Here is an 18,649-nt window from a genome sequence, read left to right on the forward strand (position 1 = left end):
GGGGAGGGCAGTGGTTATTAGGGAAAGCAATTTGATGTAAGACTTGAAAAGCCTTGAGGAAATAAGCCAGATACCCTGTATTTCAGGTACCTGGGGTCTAGAAAGTGGAGAGATGGTGAAATTTTATGTGCTGGTCCTTTGTAGACCGAGTAGGGATGCAGCTTTTGTTAGACTTCGTTTACAATACATGGATTGCACTTTTAACGTATCCAGCTGATTTCTAAACTGTCAGAGGAAGGGAGAGTGTTTTGTGTCTTTTTAATCTCCCTCATCCCAGAAAGCAGGTGCTTTGGGAATGGAAGTAGAACAGCAACCTTGTGGATCTCTACCTCCAATAAGTTAGGATGCTCAGGAATTTTAATGTCTGCCTTGCTTTCCAGTTCTTTCCCAGGCAGCAGCATGAAACTGGCCTGATGTTGGACAATTGCACAGCAGCTCTCAGGGCCCCAGGCAACAACAGTAAATCTGTCACACTTCACGTTCCAGTTGCTCTGCTTCTGGCTGACAATGGCTGCAGACACTGGATGACAACACTGTTGGCTAAGCTATCCCTTTAAAAATGCTAGTTTCTGCTGTAACTGGTTTGGCTTTCGCAGTTACTGGAGGAAATCTGGTAGCAGGCCAATGGCCTCTTCAAGCCCTCAATTAGCTTTTAAAGTGCTATGGAATTGCTAATTTTAATAAAATACATTAAAAAATGAAGTCTTGGGCAATGTAGGAAGAATCTCACATTGGCTGATGGCATGTAGGTGATGTCATCAGTTGGCTTATTGTTGACAGTTATTAAACCAAGCAGGATTGTGCTCAAAGCACAGCTTGTGCTGACTAAGCTGTAGCATTGGGCCTGCATTTAGCCTAGAAATGGAACCAAGATGTGGTCAGTTAGGGTTGAAGTTTCTCTCTTTATTCTGTATACATTTTAATCCAGATTTATGGCCTCAGCTTGCTGATTTCCATTGGTGCAATAATAATTGCTTCCACCAAAGTCTGCTTGTGCAGAAGTGATAGACAAAATTTCCATGTTGGCATTCTTACATGGCTTAGTTTGTATTCCCCTTGATGGATGATAAAAGATTTCCATGTAGGGACTTTTTTTTGGCTGAGAAAAAAAAAATCTGTTGATAGTTGCTGCTTTCGTGACATGAAGTCCCTAAAATTTTAATCTTGGAAGATTTAACTTTGGATGTGATCATGTTACCATTTTAAAGTTTTTGCAGCAACAGTGGATGTACTGGGATTGAGTCAACCAATATCAGTAATTTTTCTGTCTTGCAGTGTAAATGGCCCTATTTGGCATCAAAGCAGCAAAGTTTACTGTGAAAAGAACGAGTGGATGATGCTTGGCTTAAAAAGAAATAAATTTCTTATTAAAACCAGATTTTATTGCTGAATTATTTGGTATAGCAGTTTTCGTATGTCAGAAATACATATTTTAGATACTGATTCACCCAGTTGAACGAGTATTCCGCTATATGTATTGCTTTGCAAAGTCAGTCTCTGTAAATGCTTGTTCCTTATCTTCTGAGCATGCATAGGAGAACTACACAATTTGTAGGTTGTTAATGAGTGTTGATCAAATTACTGTGAGGACCTCACATGGTAATTGACCTTTCTAACAATTTCTCCATTACATAAATACTCTTTCATTGAGTAGAACACCTTCCAGGAGGTTTTGCTGCCTTCTTGGGGTGTTGTGAAAACTTGTAAGACTGTCTCGTCATCACCTAATGGTCTAAATCGAGAATGTTCTTCCAGTGTTAAACTACATGAAGAGGAAGGGGAAATGTTCATTCAGTCACTACTCTTTACCAAAAAGTTTTAACTTGAGTAAGGCTTCCTTATATGTAGAAGGAAAACATTACAGACTTTAGGGAAGAAACAAGTTGAAAAATGTGGAAGTAGAAAACTTAGATCCTGCTGGATGACATGCCAGCAGAGCTCTGAGTGATGTTCAGGATGGTCAGCAAACCTTGGCTTTGATCTGTGTAACCACATGTTCCATAGGCAACAGCCTCAGGATGCATTCACCAAGGTGGTAGGTGTAAGAAGTAGTTCCCAGTAGGATGAAGGATTCCAGGAGGTCTCAGTTCTTCATTAGTTGTGTTAGACTGAGCCCTTGAAACTGAAGAGAAACCAAATAAATTACTTAGGTTTTTGTTTTAAATTATGCTGTTATTGGTATTTAGGGGAAGGAACAGTGTGAAGGAACTGAAGGCATCTGGTGACTTAAGTGCATTCATTTAGAACTGTAACATGTAAAAGTCCTAAATCACAAGATCTTGTTTGTTAATATTACTAGCACTGTTTGTTTCCATGTACAACTCCTCTGTTTTTTCTAATAAATACAAAAATTTCTACTCTGTGTTAATTTCAAGAAAGATGTTAATGTTTCTCTTAGACCTGTTTTTGCTGTCTTTTTCCTCTGGCTGTTTTTTTTTCCCCAACAAGTATGGCAAATAATTAGTTTTCTCTCTTCAGAAGCCAGGGCTAACAGTCAGTAATGCATTATCATAATCTTTTCATGTTTTCAAACATGATTCAGTTAAAAAACCTGTGTTTTTGCTAGAGAAGGGCCCATTAGCATAGTGGGAAATACTGAAGAGTGTTTCATGGTCTTGGCTCGGTAGCTGTGTGTTAGCTAAAGGATATTTGCACTTTTTCTAAAGCTGACCTCTGTTAACAATGCTTGTGTGTGTCTGTCTTCATGTTAATGGTGATTTAACTTAAGTGAGATACCCCTAAGTACCTGCTCTCTCACCTGCAGCCTGGTCAGCATCTGTTGAATTGAAAAATTGAAGAGGAGATTTTGATACTTGCTTGAATTTAAAGACTTGGTGGTTTTCTTCCTACACTATTAAAGTTATCACAGAATTGTTTGGGGTTGTGGGACCTTAAAGCTCATCCAGTTCTATCCTCCTGCCATGGGCAGGGGCACCTTCCACTAGAGCAGGTTGCTGCAAGGCCCATCCAACATGACCTTGAACACTTCCAGGGATGGGGCAGTCACAGCTGCTCTGGGCAACCTGTGCCAGGGCCTTGCCATTCTCACAGGGAGGAATTTCTGCCCAATAGCCCATCTAATCCTTCCTTCCTTATGCTTCCTAATTTGATAATTGGAATGGAAGCTGATGGTCTGAGTTTGCATTCCTGCTGCTGGTTTTGAAGTGTTTGCATGTGTGGGACACCTTTATCACAGCTGCAACTTTCTTCTTGCAGGCTTCACAGAGCTCAGTGTGCAATTAAACAGACTCAGGTAACTGTTCAGAAAATAGGAAGGGAGATTGAAGAAAAGCTGAGATGTACATCTACAAGAAATGAACTGGTATGTTTGATTTGTTAAAATCTTTTTTATGGGCTTGCTGAAGCATCTGATTGATGTCTTGACTGTAAGCTTTTTTTTTTTAATGCTTGAACTTGAAATCTTTCTTTACACCTGTCATTTTAAATGGGAACTCATCTGAGAGCTGTGTAGTATCATTGGTTTGAGTTGTGTGAGTTACTCGGATGGATCTGTAAATCGGTTATCCTATTTTTACCTTTATTTTTTTGCAATCATGGTATCAAAGCATAAACACTGCACAGTGCGCAAAAGAGGTCTTTCAGGAAAAACAAACTTCTAATGATTTATATGAAACTTGACAGAAACCTGCTGTGAATTTAGAGGGAGGTGAGTCTCCTGGCTGTATCTTCTTGTACCCTGACTCCCTTTGGATGAACAGAATTCATGCAAATGCTGTCACTCAAGTGACATATTCATTTTAAACAGAAATTGTGCCAGATCTCACAATGGCTTTTGACATTTGGTTTTGCTTGCTCTCCTCCCCTCCCCAGAGAAGTCTGTTGACATTAGTTTCTGCTTTCTGCCCAGGAAAGCTGATCTTGGTTCAAAGATGAGTTGTCAGAGCAGCAGTGGTTTGTGGTGACTTCATTATGCTGATACTCATTGGTATGTGTCAGGTGCCTTGTAAAAGGCACACTTGCAGTGTGAAGTTGATTTATTGCTGTAAAGCAGATTCTGAGTTGAGAGTACTCAGCTAAGTGCCAAAAGTGTCAAACTGGTTCAAGGATTTGAAAAAATAGGAAAAATGGGAGCCTGTTAACCTGCAGTAATTACTGGCTTTACTTTGTAGATGAAGAGGTGAAGTCACCTTTGGTAAGGGGCAATATAAAATGTCTTGTGTGTCATTCCAACCTAGGGCTTCTTTGCCTTCTCCTGGTATCTTGACTGTTTAACCATAACCTTTTCAGCTATGGATATGCTAGTCCCTCCTTGCAAAGGCTTTTCATTGTTAAATATCTGAGAGCAAAATTATGCAATACAATGCTAGTATGTTTTTTGGTTGGAAGGGACCTTAAAGCTCATCCAGTTCCAACCACCTGCTATAGGCGGGCATACCTTCCATTAGCGTAGACTGCTCCAAGCCCTGTCCAACCTGGCCTTGAACACTTCCAGGGATGGGGCAGCCACAGCTTCTGTGGGAAACCTGTGCCAGGGCCTCCTCGCCCTCACAGCTAAGAATTTCATTCCCGACATCCCATCTAACCCTCCTCTCTGGCAGTGGGAACCCATTTCCCCTTGTCCTGTCATTTCAGACCCTTGTCCAAATTCCCTCTCTGGTTCTCTTGGACAACTGAGCCTCTAAGGTGTCCCTGGAGCCTTTTCTGTTCTTCAGGCTGAACATTCTCTCAGCTTTTTCTTGTATCCTCTTATTCTCATTGACCTGAAGCTGGAAATTGAATCTAGTAGTGCAGCTTGAACACCTCAGACTTTTTTCCAGCTCCTGCCTTCACTTTGTACAGACTTCTTACTGCTCACCTTCCCTCTTTCTGGTGAGCCCTTTGCCAGGGAATGAATGCTTATCCTGCTGCTAGTGCACTGCTGTAATTTTTTATGTCCTGGTGAAGCATCATTCTTAATTTTTGATTTGGGCTCAAGAGAGGAGATGCATCCCATGAGTGGAGCAAGCACTGTGGCACACAGTTGTGCTGCTTTCCTTCCAAAGCACCAAAATGATTAGTCTTTGAGAATCTGTTTCCTGCCATAATCTATGAATTCAGTTCTTAGGCAGGTGCTAGTCTTGTCCTGTTTTTTCTTTCCCCCCTATCACCTTTATGAAATTGCTTCTGTGCAATGAAACTTTTTGGTTTTTTAAATCTGTACTTCTTCCCATAGAAGAAGGAGAGTGAATGTTTACAGTTGAAGATCCTGGTGCTACGTAATGAATTGGAGCGACAGAAGAAGGCCCTTGGTCAAGAAGTAGCCTTGTTGCATAAGCAAAAAAGTACTTTGCTTGACAGAGGTGAGTGTAGAAACCTTAGCCTAGTTAATGACCAGAATCAAAGTGCTGGTTTCTTTTCTGTTTTCATTGTCTGGTTGTAGTGTGCTCATATTTTTTCTTTATCTGAAATTTGCAGCCAGGTATAATTCTTCACTTTCTGTGTTGTATTGAGTTTTAGACTAGTTTCAGCAGTTTCTGATATCTTGTCTCTAAACTTCTAAATAACTATGACACCTCCCCAAAGCAATCTTTAATTTGGGTTTAATTCACATTTTATAAGAACATCAGAAGAACTGCAGTATAGTACTGTAAACATTGTCATGATAAAAGGATTTCATAATGTCATGAGGGAAGTTGCTGTACCTGTGATTTGGATTCGGTTCTAAGTATTAGAAGACAAAAATCCCTCTTAGTATTTTGATGTGCAAGTGGCAGATTAAATGCTCGGTCATCTTGGTATCATACTTTACTGGGCAAATATCCTACAGTGAAAAGCTGTGTCACTGCCTCTTTGGAGCTCACCAAGGCCAAGCTAAATGTGTTTGATCTTGTTGCAGGCTTTTTGTTTTCAGTACATAGTTGAGTCTGAAGTATTTAGCCACTGCTAAAAAGGATGGTTTTTATCATGCACTTTATTCTGGTTATGCAAGTACTGAGACCCCATAGTTAGATTACTGCACTGTGTGGTTGTGAGAGGAATAGATACTAAAGGAGGGTAAAATCTGATGGGTTGTGTTTAGCTGGTGAATGGTGTGTAGTGCCTGAAGACAGGTGTTCCTCCTGTGCTGACATTCTCTAGTTTAGGAGCATAATATGGAAAATGGGAGTGTAAGAATAAGTGGAAGATTATTGCCAACTTTTTGTCAGTATCTACTTTCAAAACTTTGGATAGCTAAGAAAAGACTTCATACTGTTTGTTTTTTTTTCCCTCATTCCTTATGTTGCTTAGAAAATGCATTTGGGACTGAATACCAGAAACTTGAAGAGCATAATGAATGTCTGTATGAATTAAGAAAGGAATGCACTGCTAAGAGGTAAAAGGACCTATGTTTGTTCTGTAATTGGAAAAAAAGATAAGCTTGAGAGTAAGCCGTTGAAAATAGGACTTCTGGCACCAAATTCTTCCTCATGTTGCCCGAAAACTTCTGTTAAAGACATTCCTGCTACAGTTTGTAGATATCTAAAGTGGTAATTACCAGCAGTAAGTCTAGAAGAGAACAGATGTTTGGTTGTACATGTGGAGTCTGATAGGACTCTTAGGTATGTTTTATTGTAACACAGCTTTGTAATACCTGATTCTTACAGTCCAAATATATCCATAGTGTATGGTATGCCTGAAAACAAAAATTAGTTTTGTGTGCTGTATTTTATTTTGGGGTGGATTTACCTAACTTTTTGGGGGATAGCACGTGGTAATTGGAAAGCTGCAGAAGGGATAGGACAGCTTGTTACCTTTATTTGGAGCTTTTGAAGAAAATAATGGTTTTGGAATCTCTTTCCCCAAAGAGAACAGTTTTTGAAGACAAATGCCCAGCAGACTATTCGGTGCAAGCAGTTGCTGTCGGAGCTATCCTACATCTACCCTATTGATTTGGTATGTTTTCAACATTCTGACAATCTCCTTAATGTGAAATGGACTTCCTATTTATTACACTGCAAACAAATATGCTTTATTTGTGACAGAATCTGCTCTTTGCTCATTCTGTTTATTTCAGCTTTTTCTTACATTTGGTCTTTAGATTACAAACTTTACAGGGAAGGAACTTTAGACCAGCACCTCTTAAACAGTGTCCTCTGTGAAAATAGAATAGCTATAATTTAATGGATATTTTCCACTTTTTGTATAGTTTCATAAAAGTAACCCTGACAGTAGGCTAGCTGAGTGCACAGAAACATATGTTAAAATGTTAAGCTTCAAAATCTTTTATATAATGAATTAGTATAAAGCTCTTCACTCTTTAAAAGTGGTGCATTTATTTTCCAAATTGTGTGAGATGTGGATTAAAATACTGTGTCAGTCACTCTTAGTTTCGTTGAATATTTAGTTTTTTGATTTTTATTTTATTGTTTGTTAGCTTTGTTGTCATGTTTTATGCAGGTTTTGGTGTTATGCAGGTTTTGGTGTTATGCATGTTGTTTTGTGCTCACTTTCCACTGTTGATTTTAAATTTACAGAATAACCAAAAGGATTACTTCGTTTGTGGAGTCAAGCTTCCTAATTCTGAAGACTTTCAAGGTAGCTGCATGTTCTTAATGTAGTTGTTACAGCTAACACTGCTTCTGAACTTAGTAAAATTAAGAAAACTAGTAACAATAGCTTGGGGTCCAAATTTTTGACCAGAAAGATCTAGACTAGAAGAAAACTTACAAATTATTTGTTGGTACTTGCTAACTAAAGCTAAGGAGATTTATTTTGACTCTTAGTAAAGCACCTCTGTGTTCTAAGACTGCATATTGAAACGGTGGAACAGGTTACATGGAGAGGCAGCGAAGTCTCCATCCTTGGGGATGCTCAGAACCCAGCTGGACACAGTCCTGGGGACTACCTGCTCCGAGCACGGGGTGAGGACTTTGCTATTCCCAGAGGTGCCTTCCAAACCCAGTGGTTCTGGAAAATACTTACGTCTGACCTAGAATTCCATTGGGACAACTTTTTGTCCATAAATCTTGGTGGGGCAGGAGGCATGAATCTCCATTTGGTTTGCTGTAGTTGTTGGTGAACTTGCCAAATAAATGCATTGCAAAAAAAGACTTTGGACTTCTCTGACAGTATGCAGTAATTTACAAGTGACCCTCTACTTTAACTGTCAACCCTCATCCTGTTGCAGAAGCAAATATATCATGTGCCTGCCTGTATAACAGTTGTACAGGTAACTGCATGCATTCATGTACAAATGTTTGATGTGAACTGGAAATTCATTAAAATCCCCTTGAGGATTTCTTGCCCCCAGTACTTGTTCACTCTGGTTTCTTGAGCAAAAACCTCCCTCAATTGTCTAACTCTTTAAAGCCACCCCATCGCAATTAACTTGTACTAATAATATGTATATTGGATGCTCGAATACTGGAATAATCTTTAAACAAATTAATTTGTCAGTAGGACAAAAATCAGTCTATTGCTTTGTTTCCCTGATTGCATTGAATGTGGCAATGAGCTCAGTTTGCTAACTCTTGAGGAGTCAGTGGTGTGCCATCTTCTGGCCCATTTTCAGTTTCCTGGTATTAATTAATTGCAAAAGAATTACTAATTCTTTATCCAAATCTCTGGAAGTATTGTATTGTGAGGAAGAAGTACTAAGCATTCAATTCAGTGAAATAGGCAGTTAAATTTGAAACCCAGCTGTCTGGCATGTATCTTCTCTGACTCAGTAGATACTATCTTTTAAAAATTTAAATGTCTGAAGGATCAAAAAAAAATCCCTAAAAAGCCAGTTTTGAACAAGTTTTGAACCTTTTTTACAAAATCCATTTTGACAGGGGTGTAACTTAGATACATACATCATGACAGACCATGATAGAGCTTAGCGAATGGTTGTGGAATATCATTATAAACTTTCTTGAAGGTCCTCTGTTTAGCTGGTTTCATGGATGAATCAGAAGGGATGACTCTTGCACTGTCTGTATCCTTTAAAAAGAATTTAAGATAGAGAAAAGAGAAAGGAAAAGCTTTTATATGGCTAAAAGATGTAGTTTCAATTCACATAGATCTATGTGCATTCCTGGCAGGTGAAGCTTTAAGGTTGGAACCTTAAATGTCAAATTGAAAATGGTACTTTAAAACAATGGGTTAATCTGTTTTTCCAGCTGTTGGCAGAGAACAGAGTTTATAGCTTGAGGTCAGTGTCTCTCCAACTGATCTCACACGTGAATAAAGTTGAGGAGGAATGCAGCTTTCCCCTGATCCCACTCATGTGTCAACTCCATCTAGAGAAACACAGAAAGCTTAATACTTGAGTTTTGTCTGGGGAATTTTGTTTCATTTTCCCCATCTCTTCTTTACCTTCCCCCATCCTGATAGTGTAACTTTGTAAGTAAAATTTGCAGGAGAGCAAGCCATCACCAGTTTTCTGTGCCTAGTCACAGGAGGCAGACACAACGCAGTGAAGTGCAAATGCTTGTAAAGCTCTCCAAAATTATTCCAGGCCTCCTTCTGCCCTTGAGCTCTGACTTCTGAGACCTACATTAATTGTTGTTCTCTGAGCAGTAAAGATTAATACTAGGATTCAATGGATAGAATTAATAATGGAATCTTTTTGTCATTGACAGCAAAAGATGATGGAAGCATCGCTGTTGCCCTGGGCTATACTGCTCACCTAGTTTCCATGATATCCTTCTTCTTACAAGTGCCACTCAGGTATCCTATAATTCACAAGGGCTCCCGGTCTACAATCAAAGACAATATAAATGACAAGCTGACAGAAAAAGAACGAGAGTGAGTATATTGTAAATACATGGATCTAGTTTCTTCAAAATCAACACCAAAACAAAACACCCATCTGAAAATAGTTTTGGGTAGTCTGAGGTGATATGAAATTTGAAGTTACTTCTTAACTGCTTTCAGTAGCCACAGAATAGTCTTTGAGTTTCTCTTGTTGGAATTTTGCGATACAATAGAGTAATTCAGCTTTTTTATTCTGGGTCTGTTGGCACATAAGAGGCTTTGATTTGGCATCCAGTAATGCTAGAAAAACTTAAATTGTGCTTCTTAGTGTTTCATGAGTTTTGGTTTCTATTTGGAAAACTTGCCTTTTATGTTTTGCTGCTAGCTATGGGAATAAATTGCAGATAGCAAGTGTAATTTCACTGGGGAGCTGCTGCCAGTGCCAGAATAGTGGTTAATAAGTGGGAGAAAACAAATAACTTTCTTTTAACACAGAGTTTTTAATCAATTGAAAAAAGCACAGTAACTTGCCACTTACTCTAAATCAACTGAATATTCAATGAAGAGCTTTAAATTTGTTCTGTAATCACTGTCTTTGAACACGTAGCTACACTGTTATTGTTTTCCTTCTAGGAAATAGTCTTGCTGTCTTTAAATTCGCTTTCTGAATGCCTTCTTCTGTGTTTTTGGAACTTTGCTTATTTTCCCACTGTCTTTGCACCTGTGTGCTCTAACACAAAATTAGTGGCAACTACTGGTAAAGGTTCCCTTTGTAGCCTGAAATCACTGAACTGCCAGGAATGCAACACTGACCATTGGTGGGAACCCAACTGCTCTGTTCAGATTCTGGGCCCTGGCAAAGTTTGCTCAGAGAGTTTATGGACTGCCCATTGCTGGAAGTGTTCAAGGCCAGGTTGGATGGGGCTCAGAGCAGCCTGGTCTAGCTGAAGGTGTCCCTGTGCTGGCAGGGACTTGGAATGAGATAATCTTGAAGTCCCTTGCAACTCAGAGATTCTGCAACTCTCTTTGTATGTATGTATGGCTTCAGTCAGGTTTGCAGCATCAATAGCTTCATATTTCCACAAATAAAATTTGAAAAAGGAGCAAAGAAAATGATTGAGGGGAAATGAACTGGTGGAAGGTAGCTGACTCTATTGACAGGAAGCTGTGAAAAGCCAGATTCTTCTCTTTGGAAATATTCAGTCAGAGTATTAAAACATTTTAACACTAATTCCTCATAATCCAGATAGAGATAGAAGGGTTTTATTGTGCCTAGTTGACAGGATTGAGATGCTTGAAAGTGTCTGATTTCCCTTTGAAGGTTAGTGACTTTTGGCAGGACAGGCAAGGTAATTTACTTTATGATTTAAACTTGCTGAGGTCTTCCTGTTTCGACGCCGTGAAACCACCAGCAAGTAATTTTGATACCATTTGAATAGCCTGTCTGAACACGCTTCCGGGTTACCTTAATAGAACATAGACCTGTTTTGCTTCAGTGTAGTTCTTGAATTAGATGTCGTACTCCTTCCTGTACATCACTTTGAGAAGGGTTGCAAACTAGAACATTTGTATCTTGAAAACAAATTTCTGAGTAGTGGAGCTCCCTGTGTGTGGGTGTGTAAAGATTAATTCAATTTCCTGCTCTCATACAGATTGGAAGGTTTAGTCCTTCATGCCACAGCCTTCCAAACTCTTGTTACTTAATACTTGATTTCACAACACATTTCTCAAAAGGAGAGAGTTTAGCTAAGTCAATGAATCCCTGTTGGACTATCTACCTGTGTTGTGCAAGATTTTTTTAGGATTATCTCCTGCTGGAGATCTTCTCTTCCCAGCTATTGGAGAAACAATCCTACCAACTCCAAGGCCTTATGTCAAATGCCTTAAATTGCAGTTTTCTTTCAAAACTAATAGATCATGTTTCTCCCTTGCTCCTAATTGTATCGAGCAAAGCAATTAACTTGCATTATTAAATTTCTTTATTTCAGTTACCTGTCCTTTAGCAGCTTTTCAAACTCCAGCATAAATTGTGGGGATGTTGATGTATCTCCACAGTTTTTTGGCTGAACCTTGAACTCATACCCCAGCAGACTGGATTACTCTAGTTTGGGCTGCTTTTCATTAGTTTAGGGAACCAAATTTCAGAAAAATGGAGAAGATTTAAGTAAATCAAGCAGGACATATTTTGAATCTGCATATACTCAGGCAATTATTTTGGTACATTGGTGTTGTATTTTTGACCTACTCAGTTGCTCAGGAAAACTGGTTTGTTGTGTGCAGTTCACATAGTGTTAAATCATGAAAAGTGAGTTACTGACAGTAGAAGTCCTGATGTAAAAAATTTCTTTTCAGGCCCCTGAATAAAGCAAACATATGGAGCAGAACTTGCCAGTTCTGCTCCAAAAAGGCTTCCAATTTATATTTCTTTATGTATTATCTTTAATTTCTTTTAAGTGTGGCAAGCTGGATTTGCAAATAAGTGGAGATAAGTGTTGCTGAACTAGCCTATGGATAATTTTGGAGCATTTGCAGTCCACTTGTTGAATGAGCATAATCTGTAAGTGGTCTTACTTATTGTGGCCTTACTCCAGTTTGGAAGAACGGGAAAAATCAGGATTTCAGCTGCAGTAGACTTAATACAACACCACTAAGGTTGTTATTTCTCTGTGCCTGGTAACAGATAAGTCACTTGCAAACAAAGCAGTCTGAAAAATCAGAACACAAGCATGTGAAGAATAACTTCTCGCTGACGTTAAGATTTTCCAACTCAGTGGAGAAGTCTTTAATCATATTTGGTACTTCAGCTGAGGTAATGAAATGGCAGCTTTGGGAAGAGATCTTGGCAAACTTAGATGGAGGGAGATGGTTGCTTGAGAAATCTAATAGCTATCAAAGAAAATATTCTTTGGGGTAGATTGATTGTGTGTTAAAGGGTCAGCTGTATTGCTCAAAGAATGCTTTTTGCCATGAACTTATCTTGAACTGTATTTTTGCATTCTGCAATTATTGAGGATATTTAGCTAGAATCCTGGCTTATTTGGTTCTTGATTAGCAAAAAAATGCTTTTGCCTTCATTGAGTCAGCAGATACTGCTGTGTGTAGATAAAGAATTAGATCAGGTGTTGTTTAATGAATTTAGATACTGTTAACACTGTTTCTGGGAACTGGAAGTCTTTACATGCTCCCGGCCAGTCTGAGAAAACAGATTTTGTTTACTACAGTAGATGAGACCACTGACCCCAGACGTCTGAGACCAGCTGAGAAATGTTTTTGTGAAGACATACTAGTCTTAATTTACTCCCATTGGAACGCTATATTCCTGTTGAGATTTTTTTTTCCAAAACATTACTTCATTTTTTTTATATCAACAGGGAATTGACCTGTATAAAGTGTCTTCTAGTTAAAAATGATCCTTCAGTGGCAGTGAGATTTAAAGTTCTGATAGCAAGGTTTTCTGCTCTGTCCTTACAGATAGTCCATGTATTGTGACATCCATCATGGCTTGTATGGTGCAACCCTTGAATCCAAGCTGAAATATGTAATGTAAATGCCTAATTACAAAAAGCCATCAGTGTCACTGGCTCTATTGATTCTTTGCTGTATTTTTGAGGTGTGTGAAATTATTTGCTGAAGCAGTAGAATGATACCCTCTTGTACAAAGTGGTGACAGTCTTGTCAGGGACTGCCTGACTTTCATAATTTGCATCTTTGCTTTTATTTTCTCTCTACAGTCTGTACATACTGAATCTATCATGCATTCCCCAAGAGCAAGGTCACAGCAGTTACACTTATCACAAAAAGATACTTCTGCTTTTGATTATCACCATCTGAACTGTTCAGAAAAGCATTTTGAAAATACATTTCTTGAAGTTAAACTGATTTTTTGTTTTCCCAGTAAACTAATTCTTTATGTATTGTATAAAGCTTGAATGGGGATATGCTTTTTCCTCATGACCATCTGTATTTTTGTCATTAAATTTGTTTTACAAGTGTAGCATTTTCTGTTAAGTAGGAACTCAAAATCATATAGTAATCCAGTCTGAATTTGCTTATGATTTGTAACTCATATTTGTCTTAATCTGTAATTACAAGCAAAATGCATGCTTGTAGTCCTTTTTTCTGTCTTTTCATTTAATTTTGAATGTTCTGCAGAAGATCTGTGCAGTCTCTGCTCTGAAGCTGATAGACCTATGGTGCAGCTCATCTGAGAATGAAACAGGTTTTAAAGCTGTGCAGCCAAAGCTTCTTGTGCCTTGATCTTCAGGTGGAGTGCTAAGATGTTAGGAATGCTGGATATTTTTGTGCTTGTGGCTCTTAATCAGCTTATTTGTCCTAGTATATGATTTGAAGTGGGAATTTCCTGGGAAATTGATCTCAAGTGAGCTGTCTGGGCAGTGGTGGTCCTTCTCACTTAAAAGACTTTCAGGGTTTAATTTCTTCTGTTTCAGAGAAGCCCCAGGACTTTTAAATAAAGCAAGCTTCCTCCTCTGAATACAACATTCCATTACAGTGAGCAAACAGGATGTGGTTAGGTTGGAGGGAAAATACTAGTTCTTTCCTCCCCTGCCTGCCCCTCTTGCAGACCCCAAAAAGGGGGTGACGCTGAAGTAACTCAAACTCCAGTAAATATTTAAACCTTTTCTTGTACACTCCTCATACTTCAGACATATCAAACAAGAACTTGTGACTTTTTCAGGCCATTATCTTATCTGGATTGTTCTATTTAGTCCTGTCCTTGTATAGAGTCTCCTATCCATGGTCTAAAGCTTAAAACTCTTTTTTTCCTGAACTGACCCATTTTTAGTGGTGTTGTGTGACACACTGTTGTTCCCCCAGATCTGATAGATGACTGCTATGACACAAGTGACTTACAGTCACAGAAATTACATCAGTTCTTTATCTGAATGATAGTGAATAACTGGGTTTCAGCTGCATTCTGCCAAGTCTACTTTGCAGCCACCTCCCTGCAGTCATTCTGCTTACTGTCCTTGAAAATGAGAAGTGAAAGAAAAAGCCAGGTTGAGTTTGTTCTCTGACAAATTTGATGCAGTTGGGCAGGAAGTATCAAAGATAGTGTAAATACAGTGATGTGTAAATGTGGTGGTGTCAGCTTCATTTAATATTTGGACTAAGATTCCAATCTGCACTTAACTACTGGGTAGTGTCTTGATAACCAAATGGACAGCAGTGATGATCGGTGTTCTCATGATTTAGAATTGCGACCAGCACTGTTTAACTTCTAAGTCAATGACATGGATAGTGAGATGGAGTTTGCCAATGACACCAAGCTGTGTGGTACTAGAGGGAAGGGTTGGCATGCAGAGGGACCTGGACAGGCTGAAGATGTGGGCCTGTGCCAGCCTCATGAAGTTCAACCAGGCCAAGCGCAAGGTGCTGTACTGGGATCATAGCAATCCCAAGCACAAGTTCTGGCTGGGTAGAGAGAGGATTGAGAGCAGCCCTGAGGAGAAGGGCAGCTTGGGAAAATGGCTCTGTGAGAAGCTGGATGTACTCTGGCCATGTGTGCTGGCACTAAGAAAGCCCCTGTGCTCTGGGCTGATCCCACAGCATGGGCAGCAGTGGCGGGGGGAATTCTGCTCCTCTTTCCTGCTCTGGTGAGGCTCCAGCTGCAGAGTTGCTTCCAGCTCTGGTGTCCAACATCAGAAGGATGTGGAGCTGCTGAAGTGAATCCAGAGGAGGCCACAGAGGTGCTTCAAGGGCTGGAGCCCCTCTCCTCTGGAGGCAGCCTCAAGGACAGAAGGGAGGATGACTTCCCACTGCTAGACAGCAGGGTTAGATGGAATATTGGGAAGGAATTTTTCCTTGTGATGGTAGGGAGGCCCTGGCAGAGGTTGCCCAGAGAAGCAGTGGCTGCCCCATCTTGGACCAACCTGGTCTAGTGGGAGGTGTCCCTGCCCATAGTAGGAGGTTGGAACAAGATGGGGTTTAAGGTCCCTTGCAGCACAAACCATTTTGTGATAATTAAGTGTTCTTAAAACGTAAGTGTCCTAATTTAGTTTATAATGTGCAAATATTACTGGTCCTTAAAGTTCTGAATCACTTGGAAAATTAAGGCTGTGCAACATGATTCCAAACTAGATTTGGAATTTTACTTAGATTTGCCAAATGAAATGTAATATGATATTTAAATTGTGCCACACTTCAGCCTGTGCAAGACAGTTGGATGTGATGTGTAAAAACAATTATTTTACCAATTTCTTCCCTTCAGAGCTTTCTGAAGTACAGATTAAACTTTGAGACTTTAATATAATTGGGGATATGGCAGAGGTCTGAACAGAAGAGAGAATGAAAGATCTAAACCATATGGTGTATTGCCAAAGTAGAAGCAGGTGAAAGCAGTTAAAAATGAAGCAATTTCATAAGCTTTAAAAATAGTTTGTGTTAAAGGCAGGTGGTTATAGACCATAAAAGTGGGCTATCAGTATATTGGTACATACATGATATTTCTGGATGCAGAGTTCATAAATCACAGAACACAACAGTAAATGTATTTGGACTTGAATTTGTAAGAGATACCTGAAGTCTGAAATAAATGTGTGGAATAATGATTCTTTCAACTTTTCCTAACATATACCATCTGCCTGAGCCAGGAATCCTGTAGTGTTCATCAAGCACCAAAGTGACTATGTAAAACAGCTAAAGATGAGCTAAAGATACAAGATTAAATGAGATCCTGATGGCTGATGAGTACTTGAGGATCAGCTGGAGAAAGTGAAAGAACAGTGAAGAGTTTTTAGTGGTTAGAGTAGAATACTTAGCACAATTTATTTGAGATGTAAGAATGGTCTAATGCTTAAAACACTGCAGACAGTCTAATCATAGTTTTAGCTTTGAAACAGGCCTCTGGTTTTCCAGAACCTGTTATCTGTGGGCAGCTTTAAAAGATCTCATTTTCTGTAGTCAGTTTTCTGGTTTCTAAATGCATCAGTATTAATGAGCAGTTTTGGTTAAGACACTATATTAGCAAATTTTTGCCTGTGCTCTTACTGAAGCCAGGGGTTTTAAAAGTCAGTAAGAGATGGGTTGCAACCCTTTCTTTTATTACGAAGTCAATAATACTCCTTATAAGAAAAAAAACAAACCCAGAATAGATCATGGATATGAACTGCAGGCATCACACCTCAAACTGTAGACATGAAAATGAAAAATCCTTGCAAGAGGCTTTTCCTCCATCTACCCCTGAAATTTCTTGGTTTTACTTTTAGCAGCGCTTGAGTACAGTCTTTGTTACATCTTGAACCATGGAAAAGACTTAAATTAACAATGGAAGGTGACTTAAACAACTTTCCTACCCTAGGAAGGATGACATTTATTTAGAGGAAAGTGTTACAATAGCTGAGTGTACAGAGCAGTTTGAACTTGGCTTAGAGGTGATACGTTAGGATTCCTTGTGCCTGTGGCTTTATAATTACAGGATAATCTCCTTGTATCTGGATGAACAGCAACACAGAGCAATGGCTTGTGGTCTCATGGGGTGGGCTGCAGCCTCTGGATCAGATTCCTGCAGGGATCCTGTAGAATTACAGAGCTGTCTTCTAGCAAAAATGCCTTCAGGCCCCTAGACAAGCACCACTGGCAGAAGTGTTCATCTGAAATCCTGTCTGCTGCACGTGAACTGCAAATTGGAATTTGCCTTGGTTTGACACTGAGACTTCTGTTCTGCTGTTTGCATCTGCATGAGTCAGCTGGAGTGGAAATGCTGACACCCAGCCACCACTGGGTTTTCATATTGACTGGAAACACATATATTTGGTTTCTCTTTTTTAATAGGAAGGCTTATAAACCAGAGTGGATGATTTTGTATCCTGTCTAGTCTTTGTAACCTTGATGTGATTTACTCTAATGAGATTTTACCTTGTTTTTAAGTTTCTTGGAGTTACACGTGTTTGTTATGTCTACAGAGCCTTCTACTTGATTAAACACCATAGTAGAATAAAATCTAATTAGACTAAACAAAGTAGCATCTCCCTGAGAATCCTGTTGATGGTGTAGTTGGGTACCTTTAAGCTTGGTACCTACCAGAATGATACAGTTAATGCAAATATTCAAACTCACTATTTAAAAACTTAGCATTTGCGAAGTGTTGTGAGGTCCTTGAACTCAAAACTTAATTCCATTGTTGATGGTAATGTGCTGGTTTTGTAGTTTCAGTGTGGATTACAGGTGGACTTTCAGCCCTGTTGTTCATTTAAAAGTCTGGCTTGATGTTGCTTTTCCCCCCCTCAGGGTAACTGTGAGCCAAGCACTTAACCTGAGCCCTGCTTTTTCTTTTTCACAACTCTGTTGAGCCTTCACATGCTCACACTGGTTTCCTTACTCATTGCATATCAGCAGTTCCTCTGTATGTTTAAATATTTGAATTTTAGTTGCCTTTGATAGAAAAGCAAGTTTTAAGCTGAAGAGTTCTTTATACAGTAGTTCATGTCTGCTTAGGAAGTGTGGCAGGAATTAATAGAGAATGGATTGAAATAAAATGGTGGATAATGACTTGCTGAAATTAAGATTGCAGGTAGAGAGGAGGGGCTTGGGAACCCTCCAAGGAGGAGAGATGGGAGAGAGGTCAATTGGTTGAGGATAAAAGAGGTAAGGTTAGGGCAGATGAATTGTCATCTCTATTCTAAGCTCCTCTAAAATAAAGTTATTCTGAGATGATTAAAAATGTCTTTTATCTGCTTCTGTTATTTTGGGTTTATTTTATTTAATTGTTTTTTTCATCTGTGAGAAATGATAATCAAAATCTCTTCCTGTGTGGCTGGGAATGCTTGAGTCTTGAACATAATAGTGTTGGTTCACTAGGAGAAAAGCTGTTCAGTCATTGTGGCATCACCACAGAAAAACACAAGTTGTGTCTAAAGTGACATGCCATGGAAGGGGATATGAGCTATGTGCCTAAAAATGTCCTGCATGTGTTTTGTGGTTTATTATAGATATGCATTTTGATGCAGCTGGGTAACACTGGTCACCTGAC

The 18,649-nt window shown here is 39.2% G+C and overlaps 1 protein-coding gene across 1 annotated transcript in view; it reads left to right on the plus strand.

Annotated features, from left to right (window-relative positions):
• Window positions 1–18,649, plus strand: part of UVRAG (UV radiation resistance associated) — an 88,936-nt gene that overhangs the window by 34,461 nt on the left and 35,826 nt on the right. Inside the window, exons 7-12 of the mRNA XM_062515349.1 lie at window positions 3,217–3,322; window positions 5,174–5,300; window positions 6,229–6,313; window positions 6,786–6,873; window positions 7,455–7,515; window positions 9,546–9,711. Coding sequence (XP_062371333.1) covers window positions 3,217–3,322; window positions 5,174–5,300; window positions 6,229–6,313; window positions 6,786–6,873; window positions 7,455–7,515; window positions 9,546–9,711 — 633 coding nt within the window. The remainder of the gene's footprint in view (window positions 1–3,216; window positions 3,323–5,173; window positions 5,301–6,228; window positions 6,314–6,785; window positions 6,874–7,454; window positions 7,516–9,545; window positions 9,712–18,649) is intronic.

The sequence above is a fragment of the Cinclus cinclus genome, chromosome 2 (assembly GCF_963662255.1).
Source record: "Cinclus cinclus chromosome 2, bCinCin1.1, whole genome shotgun sequence".
Classification (NCBI taxonomy): Eukaryota; Metazoa; Chordata; class Aves; order Passeriformes; family Cinclidae; genus Cinclus; species Cinclus cinclus.